The 27,216-nt window shown below is 36.3% G+C and overlaps 1 protein-coding gene across 17 annotated transcripts in view; it reads left to right on the top strand.

Annotated features, from left to right (window-relative positions):
- Positions 1–27,216, top strand: part of PHF14 (PHD finger protein 14) — a 185,487-nt gene that overhangs the window by 70,229 nt on the left and 88,042 nt on the right. For 16 of the 17 annotated variants that reach the window (XR_007922235.3, XR_007922234.3, XR_016222696.1 and 13 more), the window contains 2 exons: positions 20,499–20,549; positions 20,674–20,795. Coding sequence is in view for 12 of the 17 variants with exons in the window: in XM_051852938.3 (XP_051708898.1) it covers positions 20,499–20,549; positions 20,674–20,795 (173 nt within the window). In the remaining 5 variants the exon portion in view is untranslated. Of the gene's footprint in view, positions 1–20,498; positions 20,550–20,673; positions 20,796–21,421; positions 22,904–27,216 lie in introns of those variants that run through there. The other variant, XM_051852944.3, reaches the window with a different exon arrangement.

Below are 27,216 nucleotides of genomic sequence, written 5' to 3'. Positions count from 1 at the left end.
AAATAAAAATCTTAAAAAAAAAAAAAAGAGCCAGGAATTCTATCTGGGTCTCTCATGTGAGTAGCAGGCACATTAGCAGGAAGCTGGATCAGAAGTGGAGCTGTTGATCATGAGATGCCAGTATTGTAAGTATTGTAAGTTGTAGCTTAGCCTGATGCACCACAGTGCTGACTCTGGTGTTAGCCTTAACAAAATTAAAAAAAAAAATTTATTTGAAAGGCAGAGTGACAGACATATACTAAGAGATAGGATGCTAGAGAGATCTTCCATTTATACTTCACTCCCCAAATGCCCAAAACAGCCAGGGCTGGACCAGGCTGAAACCAGGAGCTCCAGCAAGGTCTCCTGTGTGAGTGGTGGGAACACAAGTACTTGACCTATCATCTTCTGCCTCTACAGGCTCGTTGATAGGCAGCTGCATTGGAAGTGTAGAATAGCTGGGATTCCCAGACACTCCATTGTGGGCTGCAAGTGCCCTAATCAGCAACTTAACCCACTGTACCACGATACTCTCCTCTGTACCTCTCTTTCTTATGTTTCTGGTATATCAAGTCCCTCCCAGAAGGGTATTTTGTTGCATGCAACTTAAACCGTTTTATTATATTAGGATAAATCAATACACTGCTTTGGGACTTTCTAATAAGTTATTTCTCTTGAGGATCAACTATAAAGTATTTTTTCCTGTTTGTTTACCTTCATCCATGAAATGAAAATTTGTGGCTTATCTTTGCTTGGTGTTGTGCAGACTAGGATCTGGTCTCTTTTAGCCATATTTTCCCAGCTCTGAGTATTGTATTGTGCGAGATGTGTAATAGATTCTTGACTAAGCAATTAAATGAATCTCTGGTACCATAAATATGGAGACACTTGCTTGAAGAGTTGTAAGGTACTCAGAGTATTAATGATTTTGTGGTAGACCAAAGGAGGTGAACTTGGATTTTTTTTTATTTTTCTTATATAGCTGAGCAGTATTTAAAATTGAGAAAAGGTTAACTCCTTTTCTGGTTTGCTGTATTTCCAGCTGTACCTCATGGTGTTTGCCATATAATTACTAATGAGTCATGTTTCTATCTCCTTATTTTTCTGCTTTTTAATTGGTTGGAAGGAAATAACATGGGTGAAATACTGAATTTTAAAGGAATACCAGTTATTGTGATAGCTGACACGTTAGCCTGTTTTAACACAGTAATTGTGATCTTCTCTTTCTCTCTTTCTTTTTACTTATAGAAGCTACATAAATGATTACTGAGATTTTCTCATTAGGCACAGTGACAAAGAGAGCCCCTTTTGTTTTCATTACAGTTAAGCAATTCTTCCCTTTGGAATTCCTATGATTTATACTATCCATTGTTGACATCTATTTCAGAGACCATCTTAAATATAATTTATTTACCTCTTAGTTAGTGAGCCTGTATTTCTTTATACTCACTATATATGGTAATATCACTTTAAGATAATAAACTTCAGGTGTATAATTATTCAAGAGAAAATTTTCTAGTAATTGTAACTTTTGTAGTAAGAGTCAATAATACTAATAAGGGGTAATTCTTTCACATTTTTTTTTATTATAGACATGAAAATGTTTAATTTTGGGGCCTAGAATCTGACTTACAAACAGTCCATCTTTTGTATTGGGAGGATTACTTTTCTCCAACTTGAAGGCTGTTTATAGGACAGTGAGTTTAGATGTTTTGCCCATCTTTAAGTACAAAATAACCATGTTTCATATATATATTTCTGTATTAGTTGGGTAAAAGAGAAAAATCTTTTCTTGAATTTATTAATATATTATGTGGTTCTGATCTTTAACTATGACCTTTTATTATAGTATTTCTACCAGTTTAAAGTAGAATCTTCTTTAACTTTTCTGTGGTCACTTCTTTGTCATTGAGTCAAAACAACGTAAATCCTTTTACCTTGTAACTTGCTGTTTCATCATTTGTGAAAGGTTTACTGTGTAATGTCACATAGTCCATTTTGTCATCTTATAATACACTGGTTTTGAGACTTAACTGTTATGTTTTTTATACCTTTGGAGATACTAGCAATTCACAGTTACTTCACCTACTCTGATTTTGCTAATTTTCAGCTTTATGTCAAAGCACCTAATGAGCAAATCATGACTTCTGATGTATGCAACACAGTTCTCAGTGTCAGTGAATTTATTCTTTTTGGGTAAACCTTTTGAGTCCAGTAAAGGGAAGACAATACTAATTTTATTTATAATGTATAGAAAATAAATTTGTAATTTCTTCACAATTTTTAAAAATGTAGGCAGTTTTCTTTTGTTGAAATGGTATTGTTCATGCCATTTCTGATTTGAATGGTTCTCTGTGGCAACTAGTATGAATTGGATGCCTAGAAATAAATCTTTTTTTGTGCTTTCTGTTTAGTCTTTGCTTGTAACTCCTTGTCCTGTTCTTAAACCATGACGAGATTCCTACTGAGCAAATAATAATGTAAGGCAGTGAGCCTGATGTGAATAGAATACCAAAATGCAGTCATGGTCTATACCTACAAGATACTGTAGTGGCAATAAGTTGACATTGAGTGTTGTATAAATTAGAAAGTACAGGGGTCAGTGCTGTTGATTAGCAGGTAAAGCCACCACTTGCAGTGCTAGCATCCCATGAGGGCACCAGTTCAAGTCCTGGCTCTTCCTCTTCTGATCCAGCTCTCTGTGGTAGCCTGGGAGAGCTGTAGAGGATGGCCCAACTGCTTGGGCACCTGCATCTGTATGGGAGACCCAAAAGCAGCTCCTGGCTCCTGGCTTTGGATCCACCCAGCTCCAGCTGTTGCAGCCATTTGGGGAGTGGACCAGTGGATAAAAGAGCTTTCTCTCTGTCTCTCCCTCTCTCTCTGTTTGTAACTCTGACTCTCAAATAAATAAGTCTTTTAAAAATATTTAGAAAGTATACTGTCATTTGAGAGGTATGGTTATATTGCCTCAGCAGGTCAAATAGTGTTCAGGAAGTAGAAGAGTGACAGGAGACTGAAGTGGGCTAAGACTACAACTTGATAGTTCCTGGTAAGAAAGTATTCTGTTGGTTGAGAAAGTTTTCATTTTGTATTGTCCAAATCCTTAATATTGATCCATTCAAAAGTTTAAAATAACAAAATGTGTACTTGTAAAAGTATTGTTGCCTTTACCTAAAACACAGTATAAGATTTTGAACCATGCTATCTTAGCCTATAACATATTTTATGATCAGCATCATGATGACAACAGCCTTTCACCTTGCTAACTTGACAAAATTTTTATGAACTCAATTGGATGTGAAATCTTTAATAATCTGGTTTTAATACAGATTTGCCTATTAAAGATAATGAGTTTTAGTAATTCATTAATAACTTTAATGAATAACACACCTTTATCAAAAAGCCACTTAATATTTGAATAATTTATTTTTTAAGAAATTAATTTGAAATTTTTTAAGAAGCTCATTTCTGTTTAAATTATTTCTTCACTAATGAAAAACTGATTGTTAGTATATTGGGTATTACATATAGACTGATGAAAAATGATTTTTAAGCTAAATTAACTTAGGTTTATTCACTTAAAGGTGTACCTTTTGTATATGTTTGACTTTTAATTATACTTGAAATGTAATTAATCATTTAAATGTAATAGTATTTTAAATAGATAATATTTTGGTAATGTTATTTACTCTAAAAGATAAGATAGTTGTATTTTTCGTATCATCAAAAACAAGGAAGAAAGCACAAGGTAGTATAGAAGTCTTGAATTCCAGTCCATGTTCTGCCAGTAGCCGGTGATGTGACTTTGGATAAGTAATTTAATTTAGTTTGATTATATTTGGTACCCTCACTAATAAGATGGATTAGACAATCTCTAATCTTTTCTAGAACTAAAAATATTATGCAGAATTTCAGTTACTCATTTTATATTCCTAAGACTCTTTATTAAAGGGTTAATATACTCACATTGATAGTCAAAGAATCTGGAGATAGTAATACTTTGTACTTAGGCTAGGTTTTTATTTTATTAAAAATTATTTATTTATATTTTTTATTTGAAATGCAATGAGAGAGAGAAACTGAGGCAGAGAGAGATCTTTCATCTACTGGTTCACTTCCCCTATGCCTGCAGTGGCCAGAGTTGCAGTGGCCAAAGCCAGCAACTCAGAACTCAATCTTTCATATGGGTGGCAGCTTCTTAAATATGCTGCCTCCCAGACTGTGCAATTGCCAGAAGCTGGAATTGGAAGTAGAGTTGGGAATCAAAGCAAGTACTCCAATACAGTATGTGGGTGTCCCAAGTTGTACCTTAAGTGTTGCAACAAAGGCCCACCCTTTTTTTTGTTTTTAAAGATCACTATTTCTGGTACCCTTTATTTTTATCTTTCTGGAAATCACCTCTGTTATAATCATTGTTCTTCCAAAAAATTAAATGATTTTAGAGATGAACCACCAGATGTGTATGCTGAAGGTTGACTTGCTTTCCAAGATGTTGTTAAAAGAAAAAAAACCCTTTCTGCCGGTGCCGCGGCTCACTAGGCTAATCCTCCGCCTTGTGGCGCTGGCACACCGGGTTCTAGTTCCGGTCTGGGCGCCAGATTCTGTCCCGGTTGCCCCTCTTCCAGGCCAGCTCTCTGCTGTGGCCTGGGAGTGCAGTGGAGGATGGCCCAGGTGCTTGGGCCCTGCACCCCATGGAAGACCAGGAGAAGCACCTGGCTCCTGCCTTCGGATCAGCGCGGTGCGCCGGCCGCGGTGGCCATTGGAGGGTGAACGAATGGCAAAGGAAGACCTTTCTCTCTGTCTCTCTCTCTCTCACTGTCCACTCTGCCTGTCAAAGATAAAAAGAACAAAAAAACAAAAAACAAACAAACAAACAAAAACCTTTCTTCCATTTATGAAGTAGCATTCAATTGATTTAAGTAGTAAATTTCATATTGACCTCTTCTTGATAGTAATTTACCTAAGATAAATATTGTCTATTAATAGAAACATGCTTTTCACTCTATTATTGTTTTAAGACTGGTTCGGCCACAATAGGAAGGTGCTGAAGGAAAGAATGCAATCAGACTAATTAAAGTTTGAGAATCCTCATTCATTCTGTTTATTTTTAAAGGAAGATACAGATAGAATGTAAAAATAACTCCCTTTGTCTTCTGTTGTTATTGAAGATGGAATTAATATAATTTGAGGCATTTTAAAAAAATTGTCTCACCTGTCTTACTTATTATTACTGGAAATTCATGTTAATGAAATAAAATCTTACACCTGTGGTACCATGACTGCTCCACTGTCTTAGGCATATGTATATAAATTTAGGTATAAGCTTTAGAGGATGGAAATTAGTTAATATAGTCATTTCCTGTTTTATAACCAGTGAATCAAAGGTTAAGGAATACAGACACAGTTTTTTGATTTGGAAATATTCAAAAAAGAGTCCTGAATGATACATCAGGATGTGATTCTGAGGAATAGATTTTTATCCTAGCTAGGAGTTGGGTGAATATCTGGGTAGACAATGACTTCCAGGAAGGCTGTTTCTCTGGATCCCTGCCAGTCCTCCCTGCATCTCCTATAGGAGAGGACACTCACTTTAGTTTTTATATTATTACAAACATTACTTGGCCATATCTGTTTTGTTCACTGCAGGATCAAGTGCTATTCTATGATTTTCCTTCTACTTGGTTCAACTTTTATTTTTCTTTGTGAATAATTGTGACATTTAAAAAATTTTAGTTTTCTTTGAACCTAAGAACTTAGCTGCCTTGTAAAGCATTTCTGATGTCCCATTTTCTGTAAGTCCATACACATCAGGCAATTTCCAAGATTTTGCTTCTGAAGCTCTCTCTTTTCTGGGGTACATACAAGTCTTCCTTAGAATTTGGTTCATTGTTATCCTGGGAATTCCTTTTAACCTTTACTAAGAGCAATTCCCAGTTGCCTGGATTCTTTTTTTTTTTTTTTTTTTTTTTTTTTTAAGATTCATTTATTTACTTGAAAAGCAGAGTTACAGAGAGAGCTTCCATCTGCTGGGGACCAAATGGCCACAATGGCCAGGGTGTGGGCAGCAGAACCAGGAGCCCAGAGCTTCTTCCAGGTCTCACTTATGGGTGTAGGGGCCCGAGAACTTGGGCCATCCTCCACTGCCTTCCCAGGCAGATTAGCAGGGAGCTGGGTCAGAAGTGGAGCATCCAGGACACAAACTGGAGCCCAAATGGGATGCTGGTTTCAGAAATGGCAGTCTTACCTGCTATGCCACAGCACTGGCTTTGGCAAAAGTAACTTTGTAGATATGATTAAAGTTAGGGACCTTAGTGGAGGGGATTAATTGGGAATATCCATGTGGGCACCACTAATCATATGGGTAACTGAAAGTGGAAAAACTTTTTTGGCAGCATCAGTAAGGGGAAGATGTGACTATAGGCAGTGGGTCAGAGAGAGGCAGTGCTGTTGCCTTTGGAGACAGAGGGACAGAATCACACGACAAGGACTGTGGGCAGCAGTATTTTCTTTCGGCTGCTTTATCACAGCTTTAGCTAAGTTTTTTGCCCATTTGTTCGTTTAATAAATGAATGCACAAAAAGATTCTTTATATAATATAGACAGTCATTTTTGTTTAAAAAATGTTCTGTTGCTTGAATGCTAGCATCACATCAGTATTTCTATGTTCAGGCAGTAAAACAGGGAGCTGCAATTAGAACTGTCATACAATGGAAAATGCTGCTTGTTCTTTCCAATAGTTGAAACTATGTATGACTGCTGGTGATACTGTTTAAACTCTGCCAAGGGCCATTTGGATGTTTATAACATCATCTGTGGGCCATAGAAAATTGTCAACTTAAAAATTAGTCCACTGTAGATTTATTGAATTGCAAGTTCCACCTGTGGTTGCCTTGGCAGGGCCAGACCACATGATTCTGTAGGCCTTAGTGGCCCACAAGCTGAACATCCCATACCCCAAATGGTTTGCTGCATTGGGTAGAGGTAGATGATCATATGAAGTAATCTTTGATTTTATTGTTAAGATTCTGAAGTAAACATAATTAAATATAAATTCCTTTCACTTCAGCATCATTTGGGTCCTTCTTTACGTTTCCAGAGGAATAGCCATTTTTTTTTTTTTTTAAGATTTTTTTATTTATCTGAGAGGTAAAGTTACAGACGATGAGAGGGAGAGACAGAGAGAAAGCCAGGAGCTAGGTGCTTCTTCTTGGTCTCCCATGTAGGTACAGGGGCCCAAGCACTTGGGCCATCTTCTACTGCTTTCCCAGGCCATAGCAGAGAGCTGGATCGGAAGAGGAGCAGCCGGGACTAGAACTGGCGCCCATATGGGATGCTGGCGCCGTAGGTGGAGGATTAACCTGTTGTACCACCATGCTGGCCCCCAGGAATAGCCATCTTTATTCTCAGTATTGCCGAGCCAACTTACCCAGTACTTCCTGCCTAAATCCTGTGTTTAGTGTTTTAATGCTTTTGTTACCATCCTTGATTTTTTTTAATTCTCTTGCCTTCCCTTAGTAATTTTGAAATTTTTATTTTGCATTTCTGCTATAGGGCTGCCAGTGTTGCCCTTAAAACTGTTAGTTTGAGGTTTTTCCCTTTAAAATTGGTTAGGAATTTTCCCTAGAACTGTCTTTAATATGAAAGTAGAATTTTATGTCATTATCAAAGGTATTAAAAATATGAATCATTCTTACATGAAGACCAATTTTGATAAATGGGTTGTAGTTGAGATCTTTTCACTTATGTTGTGTCACGTCGTGGGTGGGTTGGGGGGAGTAGCTTCTCCTGGTACGTGGACTTTCTGCTCAATATAGAAATAAAGAGAAAAATCTGAGAATGTAAAAGCAAAAAGTGAATTTATTTGCAATAAGTGACAAAAACTCCCCCTTGTGTAGGGGGCCACCCAGAGGTGGGAATCAGTTTACCTATGGGGCTGGCTTTTTAAAAATTTTTCTCCCTCCCTCTTTACCAAGTGCATCCAGTAGGGGTCACCCTTGGATTGGCTACCCCCGGCCTCTATCCACCACCTTGGAAGGGGTCAGTAATTGGATTCCCCAGAGGGGTGAGATTTCCCAGAATTCTCCCAAGGCCTACTCTTTTTTCCAACACTGCCACAGGGATACTTTTCCCCTACAGTTGTATTTAACCTTATTTATAAGTAATTATTAATTTAATTATTTGTTGGATATTTGTAAGCTTACAGAACTAAATTCTAGGTAGACAAGAACTGTCCTGTTCACTTCAAGGAAATTGTTCCCATTTTACGTGTGTGTTTATCATATTTCATGGAAGAAACAACAGAATTACTGTGAAGGCAGCCTGGGAGACTTCTTTTTAAGTACCTTGTTATTTAGACATTTTCTCTGCATTATTATTTTTTTATGTGAAGACTTTACTTCCTTTTAGTCTAGGAAATTACTTTAGAAGAAAATATGAATTAGCTTACCCGTGTCCCCTTTGAAGTTACTTTAAAATTGATGTTTGTACTTTTGGGCATATTTTCTAATAACTTTAATGCAACTTGAAAGCTTTCAGATTTTCTTTCCCTTTTCTTCACACTCTATGTCATCTGGTGACTTTTCATCTTTTATATAAGTGCCAAAGGACTGGCTGGGGCCTGTCTTTCCATAGTCTTACACACACTCATGATCTTATTTCTTTGAAGCTCTGACTTTCTTCCTAATCATAAGTTTTTGTTGTATTTTATATATTTTATTTTTTGCAAAAAAAATTGAATACAGAAATACAATAAATAGTCAAAGTGTTTCTTATCAGCTTTGACTCAAAATCATATTGTTTTTCATGATGTAATATTTCTTTTAGATCATTATTTGGAAAGGGATTTGAACAGATGTTTAATGTGTTTTCCTTCTTACCTAATACTATGAGCTCCTAGTCTGTTCATCCTAATTTGTGGCCAGCACCACAGCTCAGTAGGCTAATCCTCCGCCTGCAGTGCTGGCACACCGAGTTCTAGTCCCAGTCGGGGCGCCGGATTCTGTCCCGGTTGCCCCTCTTCCAGGCTAGCTCTCTGCTGTGGCCTGGGAGTGCAGTGGAGGATGGCCCAAGTGCTTGGGCCCTGTACCCCATGAGAGACCAGAAGCACCTGGCTCCTGCCTTTGGATCAGCGCGATGCACTGGCCGCAGTGCGCTGGCTGCGGCGGCCATTGGAGGGTGAACCAACAGCAAAAGGAAGACCTTTCTCTCTGTCTCTCTCTCTCTCTCTCACTGTCCACTCTGCCTGTCCAAAAAAAAAAAAAAAAAAAAAAAATCCTAATTTGAGAGAGAATCAAATATCCTAGAGTCTGCTTTGATTACATTTGATTGAATTAGCACATTCAAAGTAGCTGTTTGATATGTTTGACTTGTTTAATGTTTAGTATGTTTGAGTATGTTTGGATTAGTATATGCAAAGTAGCAATTTAATAATAGTAAAATGTTAAGTCTTGAGAATCTGGAAATACGACATGTTTTATATATGTGTATTTTGGAGGCTAGCCTAGGAAAAAGATTGAAATATTTAGATTTACTTTTACTGAAATGACTATAAGGTACTGTGATTCGTGTCTCCTATCTTACTTTGCTTATCTTTATAGTAATCAGTTGGATTATTACAGTTTTGAGAAAGAAAGGTGGTTTATCGGGGCTGCAGATATCAGTTATGTATTGTCAGACTCAAGATGACCTTTGAGGTATTGACAGATTATAAAAGCTCAGTCTATCATAGATTCTTAAACTCTAGCAACAGTTTTTGTGGTGAGCTGGAACATACTTAACCTACTTTGTCTGCTTAGAAGAGATCTACTATAGTTATTTTTAGCTGATGCAATCTTCAGAGGCCAAAGACTCCTGTTTTGCTTTTTGCCTCTTGGAAATGCAGCATTCTTATTCATTTCTAGGAGTATGAAATAAAGAGAATGAGAACAGATGCAGTTTCAAAACTTTTACTTTTACTTATCTTGTATATATTGTTGTCTGTGAGAAGGGTTTTGTGGGTATTATTGCAAAAAGTATATATTTTTATATCTTTAAGCCTTGTTTTTTTTTTTAGTTATAGTTAAACCAAATTTGTCATGGTTTTTTCTTTATGTTTTTTTTTTAATGCATTTTCCTAACCCCTTAATAGGAATTAAGTAAAGTAAAAATAAACTCTAAAGCCAATTGACCAGAAGGGAAAACATTCTCCTTTGGTGAATCACCATTCCATCTGTTGTTTGCTGATAACCAACAGAAACAGATGGCACCTTGCTCACGCCTTGTTTGCATATCACATACATAGTATTTTTCTTTGAATATTTTAGGACTTTTTTTTTTTTATCAAAGATTTAGTTTCAATATAGTTTTATAATTGAAAAACCAAATACATATATTGATAAAATGAATAAATTTTGTAATAAAGCATCTGAACAACTGCCAGAAAGCTTTTGGCATTTATTTCCTGGCATAATTCTGACACTGTGTAGCTTGACAGAGATTTTTAAGGTTTGACTTAATTGTCTAATTAACATTGAATTTGAAATTTTACTTATGAATAAGTAGATTCTTTTTATATGAATATCACACAGGAAAAGATTCTTTACAATTCATCTTATGAAACATGATTGACTGAATAAATGTCTGTATAAACAATGATTTGCCATCAAAAAGATCAGTGTTAAATTCAGAGAAAACAGTTAATCAGTGAATAGGTGAAGATTTTTTAGTGATATCAAAGATGTTGAGGCACTGTCTTTTTTAATTTTAAATTTAATTAATTTCTCAAATGACTTGTAAGCTTGCATATATCATCAGGCATTTGAATTCATTGTAAATTAAAATAACCTCTGCTCTAAAAAATGAAAAATGAAATATTTAATTATTTGTTTTAGATGAATAAATTCCTAAAATCATACCTAGAGGTAAATAATTTTATTCTTTTTCATTGTAAATACATTGTTTCTACTACTATATCATTCTTTTCTATGGACATTTTTATCACCTTTTGCCAGTAAATGTACCATACATGGATTAAAAGCCAGGTGATCTCAGCAGATCACATTTTCATTGTTCCCTAGGCAAATGAATTTCTTTAAAGATAGAAAACATACAGGAATTAATTAAAATGTGTCAAGATTTGGAGTGTTTCAGACTTTCATTTAACTTGAATAACTTAGTAATTACTTTCAAAATGAAGCACAATTTGGAATTAAACCCTTAATTGATTAGTCATTTGGAACTTCTAGATAATGTATCTCTATGAGTTCTAAAGCATGGATTGGTTAAGTAAAATTATTCCTTCTGCATGCTGTTTTTAATCTGCTACTTTGTTTCTAAAGTAGTTTATGGGAGCTTCAACGTGTGATGAAATGACCTCCCAATTGTGAATACTTTATATACATTTGTAATGGAGCAAACTCTTGGATCATTGAAATTTGTTAGATGAGCCAAACCCATTTATATTTTATTTCCTTTCAGCTTTTTTATACCCCTTTTTCTGTCTTTTAAACTCTCTATGTGTCTTTTGATTCTTTCAGGACACAATGAATAAGATACCATATTTGTTGCAATCCTAGGCAGTAATGACTTTTCATGATTACAGTTGCTGCAACTGCATTAAGACTGGAAAACAACATAACTCAATATTTTCTTGGTTGGAGGACTTGATATTTTGACTAGTTTGGATTAAATTCTCTTTTACTTTTTCCTTTGGCAATATTAGTGATGTGATAAATGCTAAAGGAATGTGTCAATCACTTTGGTTAATTTTGCTCATCTTTTTTTGGACTAAATTATTAATCTTGAATAGCCATGTAAGGAATAAAATCACTTGAATAAGCATTTTCAATTAAGTATTAAGGACTTTTCTATACTGGTGTTCTTTTTTCTTTATTTATTTGAAAGGCAGAGTTACAGAGAGACAGAGAGGTCTTCCATTCCCTGTTTCACCTCCCCCTAACCCCCCAAATGGAGGCAATAGCCGGGGCAGTGCCAAAATGAAGCCAGGATCCTGGAACTCCATTTGGGTCTCCTACATGAGTGCATAGGCCAAAGGACTTCAGCCATCTTCTGATACTTTCTCAAACCCATTAGCAAGGAGCTGGATCAAAAGCTAAGCAGCTGGGATTTGAACCAGTGCCCATGTGGGATGCTAGCATCATAGGTGAAAGTCTGCTGCATACAATGCTGGCACCTGTATTATATGTGTGTCTGACTTAGGTAATGAAAAGCTTTTTGAAATTACATATTTGAGAGACAGAGAGACAAATGGAGCTCCCATTTTGGATTCATTCCCCCAAATTTCTACAGTAGGTAAGACTGGGCTAGGCTGAAGCCAGAAACCCAGGAATTCAGTAGTGCTCAAAGCAGGACTCCCACGTTGCTGGCAGGAACCCAGTTACTTGAACGATTACTGCTGACTTCTAGAAGTTGCATTATCATGGGTTAGAGTCAGAAGTCATATCGAGCTATTGAACTGAAGTACTCCAAGATTGGCCATGAGCATCATAACATGTGTCTTATTCTCTAAGCTAAACACCTGGACTTATTCTTGGAGCAGATTAAATAATATACAGTTAATGATAATATTAACTAACAGTGACTCTGGTATTTGGAAGAAATGAAACTTAAGAAGACATTGAAAGCCGGTACCACGGCTCAATCAGCTAATCCTCCGCCTTGTGGCGCTGGCACACCGGGTTCTAGTTCCGGTCTGGGCGCCGGATTCTGTCCCGGTTGCCCCTCTTCCAGGCCAGCTCTCTGCTGTGGCCCAGGAGTGCAGTGGAGGATGGCCCAAGTGCTTGGGCCCTGCACCCCATGGAAGACCAGGAGAAGCACCTGGCTCCTGGCTTCGGATCAGCGCGGTGCGCCAGCCGCAATGCGCTGGCTGCGGCGGCCATTGGAGGGTGAACCAACGGCAAAAGGAAGACCTTTCTCTCTGTCTCTCTCTCTTTCACTGTCCACTCTGCCTGTCAAAAAAAAACAAAAAAGACATTGATATTTCTGTATTAGAAAGTAATTATGTTATTAAGCTAGTCCCAAAGGGACAAATATATGTTCTCCCTGATCAGTGACAACTAACCAAGCACCAAAAAGGAAACCTGTTGAAGTGAAATGGACACGATGAGAAACAATGACTTGATCAACCCTTGTCCTGACTGTTGACGAACAACTTAATACTTTATCCCTTTTAGTATTTTTTTTGTTCTACTTAATACTATTGGTTGAACTATTTAATTAACACTCAGTTATTCTTAGGTGTTTAAATTTAACTGGAAAGTGATCTCTGTTAAATATAAGAGAGGGAGGAGATGTATAGTTTGGCACATGCTCAATTGGACTTGCCCCCAACAGTAGAGTTAGAAATGTGCCAGGGGATTCCAGTGCATGCCATCAAGGTGGCATGTACCAATGCCATCTCACTAGTCCAAGTGATCAGTTCCAGTTCATAATTGATCATGATGATAGGATTAAGAGTCAAAGGGATCACATAAACAAGACTAGGGTCTGCTAATACTAACTGATAGAATTAAAAAGGAGAGAACGATCCAACATGGGATGTGGGATACACAGCAGACTCATAGAATGACAGATGTCCTAAACAGCACTCTGGCCTCAGAATCAGCCCTTAAGGCATTTGGATCTGGCTGAAAAGCCCATGAAAGTATTTCAGGCATGGAAAGCCAAGACACTCTGGCCAAAAAAAAAAAAAAAAAAAAATGAAAGAATGGGCCATCAAAGAAGGAGGTACCTTTCTCTGAAGGGAGGAAGGGAGGAGAGAACTTCCACTTTGACCATTGCCTAGTCTAAATAAGATCAGAGTTGGTGCACTCAAAAAGCTTCCATAGCTTTGGCAACTCATGACAAGAGCCTTGGGTGATTACTGATGCCATAAACAAGAGTGTCAGTTGTTAAATTAACAACAGGAGTCACTGTGCACTTACTCCCCATGTAGGATCTCTGTCCTTAATGTGTTGTACTATGTGAATTAACGGTATAACTAGTCCTCAAACAGTACTTTACACTTTGTGTTTCTGTGTGGGTGCAAACTGTTGAAATCTTTACTTAGTATATACTAAATTGATCTTCTGTATATAAAGATACTTGAAAATGAATCTTGTTATGAATGGGATGGGAGAGGGAGTGGAAGATGGGATAGTTGCGGTGGGAGGGAGGTTATGGGGGGGAAAAGCCATTGTAATCCAAAAGCTGTACTTTGGAAATTTATATTTATTAAAAAAAGTTTAAAAAAAGTAATTCTGTTAAGAATTACAGGGTCATTATTCTAATAGGATTATTCCTTTGTCTCAACTGTCAAAGTAATTTGTAAAAATGGTGGCGTAGTCTAGTCTCTAAAAGTCAGTGGTCTATATATAGGGATTGTAAATCTACAGAGGTTGTGCTAGATAGGTGGAGAATTTTGTGTTGACTGCAAATACTATTTTTATATTATTTTTTATTAAATATGTTATTTGTTTATTTGAGAGGTAGAGTTACAGTGAAATAGAGACAGAGAAAGGTCTTCCTTCCATTGGTTCACTTCCCAAATGGCCGCAATGGCCGGAGTTGCGCTGATCTGAAGCCAGGAGCCAGGTGCTTCTTCCTGGTCTCCCATGTGGGTGCACATGCCCAAGCACTTGGGCTATCTTCTACGGCTTTTCTAGGGCACAGCTGAGAGCTGGACTGGAAGAGGAGCAGCCAGGACTTGAACCTGCACCCATATAGGATGTCAGCGCCACAGGCGGAGGATTAACCTGCTGTGCCACGGTGCTGGTCCCTGCAAATACTATTATACTTAATTCCTTTTTTTAACATTTTAATGTCATCTCACAAGTGATAAATGTATTGTGAAATATGGAATTTGAATTTAGTGAAATAAGCTCAAAATAAGTAAATTTATATCATGGTTTTTTTTTTCAAAAATTTTCCCTGGAAATGTTTTGTTTAAGGAATTCAGAGTTCATGCTTTTCATAACTACAACTTTAGGAATATAGTGATTTTTCCCATCATTTGGGATTTGTTAATTCTTCCAGTCCATTGAACATGGAAAATTTTTCCATTTTTTTGTGTTGTCTTTTTCTTTCCTTAATGTTTTATAATTTTCATTGTAGACATCTTTGGTATCCTTGGTTAAATTTATTCAAAGGTATTTGGTATTTTTCTTTGGTAGCTATTGTGGATGGGATTGATCTTAGAAGTTCTTTTCTCAGCCATGGCTTTGTCTGAGTATACAAAGGCAATTGATTTTTGTGCGTTGATTTTATTTCCTGCCACTTTACTAAAAACTCTTCTATGTGTTCCAGTAGTCTCTTAGTGGAGTCTTTTGGATCCCCTGTATATAGAATCATGTCATCTGTGAGTAAAGATAGTTTTACTTCCTCCTTCCCAATTTTTATCCCTATGATTTCTTTTTCTTGCCTCTGGCTGAAACTTCCAGGACTATATTAAATAGCAGTGGTGAGAGTGGGCATCTTTGTCTGGTTCCAGACCTCAGTGAGAATGCTAACAACTTTTCCACATTCAATAGGATGCTGACTGTGGGTTTGTCAGAAATTGTCTTGATTTTGTTGAGGAATGTTCCTTTTATACCCAATTTGCTTAATATGTTTATCATGAAATGGTGTTGTATTTTACTAAATGCTTCCTCTGCATCTATTGAGATAATCATATGAATTTTTGTTCTTCAGTTTATTAATGTGATTTATCACATTGATTGATTTACAATGTTGAACTCACATCCCTGCATACCAGGGATAAATCCAACTTGGTCTTGATGAATGATCTTTCAGATCTGTTGTTGGATTGAATTGCCTAGTATTTTGCTAAAGATTTTTGTGTCTATGTTCATCAGGAAAATTGGTCTATTGTTCTCTTTCTCTGTTATATCTTTTTCAGGTTTAGGAATTAAGGTGATGCTGGCTTCTTAGAGTTTGGGAGGATTCTGTCCCTTTCAATTGTTTCGAATACCTTGAGAAGAAGTGGAACTAGTTCTTTAAATGTCTGGTAGAATTCATCTGATCCTGGGCTTTTCTTAGGTGGGAGGGTCTTTATTACTGATTCAGTTTCTGCCTTGGTTATTGGTCTGTTTAGGTTTTCTGTGTCTTCATGTCTCATTTATGTAGGTTGTATGTGTCCAGGATTCTATCCATTTCTTCTAAGTATCCCAATTTGTTGGCTTACAGCTCTTTGTAGTAATTTCTGATGATTCTTTTTATTTTTGTCGTGTCTGTTGTTAAATTTCCTTTTTCATCTCTAATTTTATTGATTTGGGTCTTCTCCCCCCCCCCCCTTTTTTTTAGTTAGTTGGGCCAATGGTATATCTGTTTTGTTTATTTTTTCAAAATACTGGCTCTTTGTTTTACTTATCTTTTGTATTGTCTTTTTGCTTTAAATTTTGCTTATTTTTACTCTAATTTTAACTATTTCTTTTCTCCTACTAGTTTGGGTTTGCTTTTCTGGAGGTTTTCTAGGACCTTGTTTGCATTGATAGCTCATTTATTTGGTGCCTTTCCAATTTCTTGATGTAGGCACCAGTTGCTGTAAACTTTCCTCCTAACATTGCTTTTGCTGTATCCCATACGTTTTGATATATTGCACTGTTGATTCATTTGTTTTTAGAAATTTTTTGATTTCTCTCTTGATTCTCCAATGTCCCACTGTTCATTCAGGAGCATGTTGTTCCGTCTCCATGTTTTTGCATATGTTCTAGAGATTCCTGAGTTGTTGATTTCCAGCTTCGTTCCATCGTGGTCAGAAAAGATGCTTGATATGTTTTCGATTTTTTTGAATCTGCTGAGGCTTGCTTTATGGCCAAGCATGTGGTCAATCCTACAGAAAGTTGCATGCCCTGGTAAGAAGATTGGTATTCTATATCTGTAGGATGAAAAGTTCTGTAGATATCCATTAGGTCCAGTTGGCCTGTAATATCGATTAACTCTGTTGTTTCCTCGCTGATTTTCTGTCTGGTTGATCTGTCCATTGCTGAAAATGGAATATTTAAATCCCCCATTACTATCTATTGGAGTCTATGTCTCCCTTTAGATCCATTAATATGTTTTTGAGATAGCCCCGTGACCTGTAATTAGGTGCATATGTGTTTATAATAGTCATATCTTCCTGTTGAATTGATCTCTTTATCATTACATAATGCCCTTCTTTGTCTCTTTTAACAGTTTTTGTGTTAAAGTCTATTTTGTCTGATGTTAGGATGGCTACACAAGCTCTTTTTTGGTTTCTGTTAGCATGGAATATGTTTTCTATTCTTTCACTTTCAGTCTGTGTGTGTCTTTGTTGGTGAGATGTGTTTCTAATATGAAGCAAATAACTAGGTTTTGTTTTTTAATCCATTCTGCCAGTTTGTATCTTTTAACTGGAGAGTGGAGGCCATTTACATTCAAGGTAACTATTGATAAGTATTGCCTTTGCCCTGCCATTTTTCCATAAATATTCCTATTTTTTACACTGGATTTCCTTTGTACTTTTACTTAGAGATTTTCTGCCTTCACTTTCTTTCATAGTGGTGGCTATGTTTCTGTTTCTATGTGTAGCACATCCTTAAGCATCTTTTGTAAAGCTGGACAAGTGGTGACAGATTCTTTCAATTTCTGTTTGTTGTGAGAGGTTTTTATTTCACCTTCATTTATAAATGAGAGATTTGCAAGGTACAATATTCTGGTTTGACAGTTTTGTTTTTTTTTTTTTTCCTGTTAAGACTTGGAATATCATGCCGGCGCCGCGGCTCACTAGGCTAATCCTCCGCCTAGCAGCGCCGGCACACCGGGTTCTAGTCCCGGTCGGGGCGCCGGATTCTGTCCCGGTTGCCCCTCTTCCAGGCCAGCCCTCTGCTGTGGCCAGGGAGTGCAGTGGAGGATGGCCCAGGTGCTTGGGCCCTGCACCCCATGGGAGACCAGGAAAAGCACCTGGCTCCTGGCTCCTGCCATCGGATCAGCGCGGTGCGCTGGCCGCAGCGCGCCGGCCGCGGCGGCCATTGGAGGGTGAACCAGCGGCAAAGGAAGACCTTTCTCTCTGTCTCTCTCTCTCACTGTCCACTCTGCCTGTCAAAAAAAAAAAAAAAAAAAAAAAGACTTGGAATATCTTGCCATTCTTTCCTAGCCTGTAGGGTTTCTGATGAGAAGTCAACTGTGAGTGTAATTGGAGATCCACTGAAAGATATCTGGCATTTCTCATGTACACATCTTAGAATCTTTTCTTTATGTTTTACTGTGCAGCATTTGACTACAATGTGTGGTTGTGAAGATCTTTGTGGTCATGTCAATTAGGAGTTCTATGTGTTTCCTGTACTTGGATGTCCCTTTCTTTCTCCAAAGTAGGGAAGTTTTTTTGTAATTATTTCACTAAAAAGCCCTTCTAATCCATTCTTTCTTTCCACACCTTCAGGTACTCCTAAGACCTGTATGTTGGGTTGTTTGATAGTATTCCAGAAATCTCTGACACTGTTTTTTAGTTTTCTTATTTCTCTTCCTTTTTTTGGTCTGCCTGTAAAATTTCCAGAGATTTTTCTTCTAACTTGAATATTCTTTCTTCTGCCTCACTGCGTCTGTTCTTAAGGCTTTCCATCATATAGTTTATGTGTTCTATTGAGTTCTTCATTTCCAATATCTCATTTTGATTTCTCTTTAAAATGTTGGTTTTCTGGTAAAAAAATTCATTCATGTCATGTATGGATTTCTTCAGTTTAAGAATTTGCTGCTGATTACTTCTAAGTAATCCTACAATCAATTTTTTGAATTCTATTTCTGACATTTTGTAAATGTCTTCATATTCTATTTTTATTTTTTTTTATTTTTATTTTTTTTGACAGGCAGAGTGGACAGTGAGAGAGAGAGACAGAGAGAAAGGTCTTCCTTTGCCGTTGGTTCACCCTCCAATGGCCGCCGCGGCCGGCGCGCTGCGGCTGGCGCACCGCGCTGATCCGATGGCAGGAGCCAGGTACTTATCCTGGTCTCCCATGGGTGCAGGGCCCAAGGACTTGGGCCATCCTCCACTGCCTTACCGGGTCACAGCAGACAGCTGGCCTGGAAGAGGGGCAACCGGGACAGAATCTGGTGCCCCGACTGGGACTAGAACCCAGTGTGCCAGCGCCGCAAGGCAGAGGATTAGACTAGTGAGCCACGGCGCCAGCCAATGTCTTCATATTCAATTATTGAAGTGTTGTGTTATTTTTGGGTTGTCATGTTGTCTTCTGTATTCTTGTTTCTTGAATTGTTGCATTTGTTTTTATGCATTTTTGGTGTTACATTATTTTTTTTTTTTTTCCCTGTGATGGCTTTTATCTTTGAACCATGCCTCTGTGGTTCATTGGAGTGTCTGCTCTTGCAGTGAATCCCAATAGGTCTAGATGTGGCCAGGGAGCTCTTTCAGTGCTTCAGGGTGAGGGGAGTGTCTATGGTGACACCCAAGTTGCTTGTGGTAAATCTCCTGTTTTGAGCATGGATCCTGCAGCAGTGACCGTCTCCAGGGAATCAGGGAGCCCCGAGCATGTGGAACTGCCCACAGTGACTGCCCAAAGTCCTGGCTACCTCCTGCACTCTCCCATGCAGCTGCAATATTTTCACCAACTCGGCACACAAGCCACCCACAGTCACGAGTGCCCAGTCCCCTCGGAATTCTCCCAGCCAGACTCAAGCTTCTCCTCTTGGCTGGTTGCTGGTCATGCTGACACGAGCTGGTACAGCTGTTGCGTATGTCCAAAATGGTACCTACCCTCTCTCTGCTAGTTACTGGATGCTGGTGCTAGGTGGTCAGGGAGAGATAAACATGTCCCCTTTATTTTTCTCTTTCGGTTGGCAAGTACACTGTCCCCCACAGGGGTCCAAGCCGAACTCTAGCCAGGCTCTTCCTGCAGCTTTATAGCCAGTGGCTTGGGCTGCTGCAGTCTGTTCTCACCTCACTTCAAAGCTGATTATGAGGCTCTCTGCTGCTGGGGTCCTGAATTGTGTGCATCCACACCCTCCACATAGGTTCACAGTGTCTCTCTAATTTGTGTAGTTTCTTTTGCTGTTTTCACCCTAACTCTTCCCTGAAACTTATATCATGTTTTAATCGTTTTCTTTTTAAACTAGGTGATAACTTTTTTTCCTCCACCTTTTTATGGGTGCCTAAAAATTATCCCTTTACATTACACAAACACGTATGTATGTGCACACACATGGACAACAAACAGATGCGGATTGCTATAATTTTGACATTTCAACTGTTAAGTCATATGTGATGTCATGAGAATTTAAATGCTCTATGTCATGATTATGTGATAAACATGAAGTATTGTGAAAGACTTTCAAAATAATTTTGGAGAATTTATTTTTACTATCAGATATTTATTCTTTTATGAGTTAAGTTCTTTCATGTAAGTCTAATTTGATTTTATTTACTAAGTTTTATTACATAGATTGTAACAATTGCATGGAGCAGTACAGCATTAGGAATATTAATTTTTTAATTGTATTAAGCAGTAAAATTTCACAGAGGAAATTCATTTTTATCATTAGTTTAACACTAGATATTTTTGTGGTTTTTCTTTTAGAGAACCAGAGGACGAAAACGAAGCTTCATTCCTGAGGAGGAAAAACATGAGGTTGGAATAAGTTAAGCACTCTTGACACAGTCTAAAGTTTGAGAAACTGTCTTGCTTAAAATTATTTGCTTCCCTTATATCCTGATTTACTTTTGTTTTGATTTTTTCCTCACTTGTGTGGCAGGAAAGAGTTCCCAGAGAAAGAAGACAAAGACAATCTGTATTACAAAAGAAGCCCAAGGCTGAAGATTTAAGAACTGAATGTGCGACTTGCAAGGGAACTGGGGACAATGAAAATCTTGTCAGGTAAGTTGGTTTCTGAGACTTGACTTTAGGGGGATTAAAGTTCCATGTTCATCATTTTCTCATCATAGATAAAATGAAAAAAAAAATATATAGTGTAGAAGCTGTTCTTAAAATCTTGTTTAATAAATAGGAGTAGTCCTTCAGAGATAGATTTCATCCACTTATTAACCTGCCACACATAATTATGTTATAGATATAGATGTAAATAAGGTTAATAATCTGGTTTTGAACATAAGATAATTTTCTCTAACAAAAGAAGTTGACAGTATTGCTCTATATATAGAGGCCACAATAATAATTTCCTCTAAACACTTTGTACTTGGATTATTATGAGATTATATTAATCTCATAAAACAATAGTTACTCATCTCTGTAGGCATACTATAAAAAAGTTGAAGTTTATTAACAATGATGGGACTGATATTGCAAAAGCTTCAGTACCACTTCTTTATTGCTTATCAGAACAAATGTGTTAAATGCTTCTCTCTTATGAAATAAAGAAAGGTGAAAAGATGGCCTAGGTAGAGTTTGGTTTTTGTTTTATTTTTTCTTTCTTTGGTTTATTTTGGTACTTTAAAATAAATCAAACATACTTCTTATCTGGAATCTCATCTGATTCTACACAGTGGTTATCCCTGAGGGTCCAGAGACTGTTAATTTTGTCATTTGCTTCTTTTGCTGGAATGAGGAAATTGCCTGGAGCACTGGATGAGATTGGGGAATGAGTGGGTGAACAGAAACAGCTTATTTAAAAGATACATCAGTTTTTCAAAGGACAGTTGCGCAATGGAGTGTGGGAGGGGAGTGCTTTCTGTTTCTTTCGGATGTTGTCATTTGATAAAGCTCTATTAAATTAACTGAAGACACACAGAAATGAAACATTTCAAGAGTAATAAACTTAATGTTGATAAAATAAATATACTAGTATGCTATAACATTTTAAATATTTACTTCCAAAATTATGATGTTTATTTTGCTATTAATAATAAGAATTCTGTTTATCTTAATTCATCAGATAAAGGTGTGCAGTTTTAAATTTTATGAGTTTTTAAATACTATCTTTGAGGAAGTTAGGAGAAAATAAAAATTCTAATCAAGATAAAGTGCTTCAACAAAGTCAATAAAGTCTGTATTATTTAGCCAGTGTTTTTTTGAGGTAATTTATGTAGAATGTTGTAGGTCCTATCTTGAATTAAATTTATTTAAACAGGGTAAGGAAATACCAGCTTCAAGAATCACACGGGAACAATTCTGTTTATGGTGTCATTTTTTGATATCAAAATAAAACACCAAATACTAGCATAAGTACAAAGACCAACAAAAATAAACAAAAGAAAAAAACTATCTTGCATAATGAACAAAAATTCTATTTAGAGAAATTCCTTCGGGTTTGGGAATGGAGTTGAGGAACACAATTAATTTGCAATTATTGTTAAAAGCCTAAGACCTGGTGATGTTCTTTTAAATTATTTGTGCCTGTTTTAATTTTTATTTTGAGATACTAGATTGATTCAGGTCTTTTTGCTATAAAATCTACATATTCCTACCATGATTTTTTCCCCCCATTTATTTGAAATAACCTAGGAAATGAATAATTTATACCTCAAAAATCACCTTATAGTAGTGTATTTGCAATACATTATATTTTAATTGTCTTAAAAAATAGGTACCATCTTCTAATCTGTATAAGATTTCTGAATAGTAGCCTTTCTTATTGATTACATTAGTTTCTTTATAAAATTTTCACTCTTAATTACATGATTAACCATATGCCAGTGTCTTCCAGAATATAAAGATTTTATATTCTCCCAGAAATTATGAATATACAAAGTCCCTTCCCTTGGTTTTGCCTTAAGAACATAATATCACAGATTTTTCTGAAAATGTTTAAAGAGGTAATGAAAAAGGAATTAAATAATTTTATTGACATTTTTGAGGACATGTTAAGCTGGAAAAATAATTCCAGAAAATGTTTTATGGTTATAATGATGTCTCTTTTTTAAGAAAAATATATACAGTTAGTTTAAGCACTGTTGCTCTTGGATTAAATAAGCAGTTTATTTTATGTAGAATTTCATGTGTTTAATAAAAATAGCCTTTTAGGTTAATATTTGTTCTTTCCTAACATCTCATTTATTTGATAATTAACACCATTATTGTTTGAAAATCCCCCATCCACATGTCCACATGTTTATGATTACATTGCATTCTCAGTATTATGTACAAATGTGAATTTTTTTAAACTTTTACTTTAAGATACTTTAAATGAAGCTTTTTTTTTTTAAGATATATTTAAGTGCTTGGTCAGAGATACATTATACCAGTTGTGTATCATTATTAGTTAAGCATTTTGGGTCATACTTAGTAATCTTTTGCTGAACATACTGTAATTATTTTTCCTGTTTCTTTGAACTGAGGTACACAATGCATTAGAACCTGCTCTTTGGCAGATCTGATTTTGAAACCACACTTCTCTATGTAATTCAGGCTGCATGGAAATTCCTTATTTATTTCCCTTGCTTTTTCAGTTATTCTAAGTATATGTTAATTTACATGTTTTTAAAATGTCTTTGGGAACTTGCATGCATTTAACCAATAAAATGTAATTAATGAGTTCCAACTTTTTTTTTTTTTTCTTAGTTTTTTTTCAGGTCTGTGGCAAGTAATTAAGCATTTCTTTGCCTCAGTTTTTCCCCTCTGTTGTATGTTACTACATTCATACTGTGCTCAGTTAGGTTTAAATACTTGCTGAGTAATGGTAAAATCCTTTCTAGGTAAGTCAGTAGGACAGCAGGATCACTTAGCAACCCAAAAGATACATATATGTGAGTTAAAATAAAGAACACAGTTGATAAATATTTTTAATAAATACTTAATTTTTAGCTCTCAGAAAATATGTCTCCTGTTTCTGTATATAATTATTTTAGGATATTGGGGACAATTCTAAGAAGTTTGAATTTGTCAGTTCACATTCTCTAAAATGATTAGACTAAATTGTTTCTCCTAGAAATGTGAAAATTATCAAAGTCTTAAAAAGAAAGGTAGTTTATAGTATATTTCCTTTTGTCATCTACTTTATAAGTTAAAAAGTACCTTAGAAGTTCTAATGGAAATACATATTACAGTATGTTATTCAGTAAAATTTAAATGCTGAAGCCCAAATTGAAACTCTGTTTTGGAATTGTGATGTCGTTTTAGCGATATAACTGATTGTGGTAAGTGTTTTTGGTTGGAGGTAGTTATGTTGCCTTCTTGGTAATAACTTTATTTTTTTTCCATGGTTCCAGGCATATTTAATCCTCAGTAACTGCTTAAAATGTGAATTATGATAAATGAATGATGGTGAATGAATTCCAAATAAGGAATGTTTTTCCTTTTAGTGAATTAATAAAAACTTTGATTATAATTTAATCCTAGAGCAAATTGAGTCACCAAATATAAAATAAATGTTGGAGGAAGATGTTCAAAAGGCTTATAAAAGAGGATTGCTTTTAGTAACTAAAATATAATGGATAAATTGTTTCTTTTTTATCCTACGTATTAGATAAGGAAATGGGAACGATAGATTTGAGATTAGTTGTTGCATATCTATAAAATCAGAAATGAAATCCTTCCTCTCCTTGAATATATTTGTTCTTCAAAATGATCGATTTTAGAAGTAGATGAGCTACTTTTCTCCCTCAGTCTTTTTTAAGCAGTCAAATTAGTAATAAGACCAAACTTTTAAACCTCAAATATTATCTTAATTTTGTAAACTCAGTGTGACACGTTTTATTATTTAATGAGATAGGAGAGAGAAAAATGTTTCCTAAGTCTGAGAACCTTCTAATTCATGAATCCTCTTAAGTGGAATTCTTTACTTTATGTTGTTGTGGTCATTATTCAGAATGAGCATTGGAGGTGGAAAAGATCTACGAAGCCTTTTTTCTTTTACAGCTAATTCCACATTTTTAAATGCTTGCTAGATCTTCTCTTTATTTGAGTAAATGGAAAATTACATGGGTTTTGAACCATTTTGTTTACAAGGTTAGAATGTCAATTCAGTTGTTGAAAATATTGTTAGCATTCTTATTTATTTCTCATTTTTTTAAAATTTATGTTCATTTATTCAAAAGGCAAAGAAACAGAGAGAGTGAAAGTCAGACAAACAGAAATCTTCCATCTACTTGTCCACTCCCCAAATATGCATAACAACAAGGGCTGGGTCAGGCTGAAGCCAAGAGACCAGAACTTGATTGAGGTCTCCTGCATGGGTGGCAGAGACTCAAAACCATGAGCTGTCACCTGCTGCCTCCCAGTGTGAGCAGTAGCAGAAAGCTGGGATTTGTAGCAGAGCTGGGACTTAAACTCAGGTAATCCAGTAAGGGATGTGAGCATCCCTTCTGGTGTCTTAACCTTTGTACCAAATACTCACCCCTTATTTCACATTTTATTTCATTTTTTTCTTATTTGAGAAGCAGAGAGACAGAAAGAGAGCTCCCAGCCATTGGTTTACTCCCCAAATGCTTGCAATGGCTGGGGCTAGATAGATGCTGGAGACAGGAGCTGTGATTTCTGGTCTCCCACTTACTTGAACCATCACCACTGCCTCCCAGGGTCTGCACTGGTGGGCAGCTGCCGCCAGGAATCAAATCTAGGCAGTCTGATGTGCAAGTGGGCATCTTAACCTCTGGGATTAATGACCTTTCCATATGTCACATTTTTAACATATGGTTTCTGAATACTTCACCTTCAAACTAAATGATCGCAAGAATTAATATATATTAGGTTTTATTTCAAATGTTAATCTGTGATTATTCTGATTTTTAAATTTTTAGTTAATTCATCTTTTTAAACTAGTTTGGAGCCCCATAACTTTCCTAGGTCACAATTGTGGGAGTTTTCTCCCTGAGATTTGGTTAGACTAAGAGTAAAACTAAAAATTGATTAGAACTTAGAACTGTTTCCCTAGAACTGATTAGATTATTTTAAATTTGTTTAAAGTGCAACCTTATTTTGTCTCTTAAGAATTGTTATGATTACATTTGGTAGATTTCTTAAATTTATTTATTTTACTTTGATAGTAGACTTGCTTGAAAATTATCAAGGTCTTAATTTACTGAGTTTATTTTATTTTTTGAATGGTACTTACTTTTTAATTTAAAAAATTTTTTTTTATTAATATAAAGAGAACAGATTTCATAGGTACAGTTCTAAGAAGATAACCATACATACTTTTCTTATCCTTTCCATGCCTCAATTTCCCTCCTTCTTTCTTTCCTTTTTTTCTTTAATTTTTGCAATGACATACATTATTATTATTATTATTTTAGATTTATTTTATATATTTTAAAGAGTTACAGAGAGAGGTAGAGAGAGAAGTCTTTCATTCTGCTGGTTCACTCCCCAAATGACTCCAACAGCCAGAGCCAAGCTGATCTGAAGCCAGGAGCCTGGAATTTCTTCTGGGTCTCCCATGTGGGTGCAGGGGCCCAAGGACCTGAGCCATCTTCTACTGCTTTCCCAGGCCATAGCAGAGAGCCAGATTGGAAGTGGAGCACCCGGGACTTGAACCAGTGTCCATATGGGATGCCGGCACTGCAGGTGGTAGCTTTACCTGCTATACCACAGGACTGGCCCCACAATGACATACTTGAAATCCACACTATAATCACAGACTTAATTCACCACTACCTTACCCATAATATTCTACAAGTAAAAAGTAGGAAGACCATAGTTTCACAGGAGTGTAGATAAGGGCTAAAAACAATAGTCATATCACAAGATGTCTGTTTCAATCCTATACATCTATTTTAATATTTATATTAACTGCCACATATCAGAGAAAATATGATGTATATATTTTTGGAACTGGCTTATTTCAGTAAGTATAATGGTTTCCAATAGTATCCATTTCTTGCCAAAAACAGTTACTTCCTTTTTTTTTATGGCTGAATAGTATTCCATAGTGTATTTATAACTCATTTTCTTTATCCAGTCATCAGTTGATAGGCATCTGGATTGATTACATATCTTACCTATTGTGTATTGACTTGAAATAAACAGGGGGGTACATATGCTGATTTCATTTCCTTTGGGTAAATTCCCAGGAGTGGGATGGCTGGGTCCTATGGTAGATCTATTTTCAAGTTTCTGAGGAATCTTCATACTGTCTTTCAAACTTTCAAAATGGTTATACTAGTTTACATTCCCACTGGTAATGTAATAATATATTAGGGTACCTTTTTTTCCACATCCTCACCATATTTGTTTTTTGATTTTTGCATGATAGACTTTTTTTTTTTTTTTTTTTTTACAGGCAGAGTGGACAGTGAGAGAGAGAGAGACAGAGAGAAAGGTCTTCTTTTTGCCATTGGTTCATCCTCCAATGGCTGCCGTGGCTGGTGCACTGTGGCCGGCGCATCACGCTGATCCGAAGCCA

This window comes from Oryctolagus cuniculus, chromosome 16 (assembly GCF_051225735.1).
Source record: "Oryctolagus cuniculus isolate XC-2025 breed Fujian yellow rabbit chromosome 16, ASM5122573v1, whole genome shotgun sequence".
Lineage (NCBI taxonomy): Eukaryota > Metazoa > Chordata > Mammalia > Lagomorpha > Leporidae > Oryctolagus > Oryctolagus cuniculus.
Note: the sequence above shows the minus strand (reverse complement) of the source record. Positions and strands in the feature narration are given on the sequence as shown.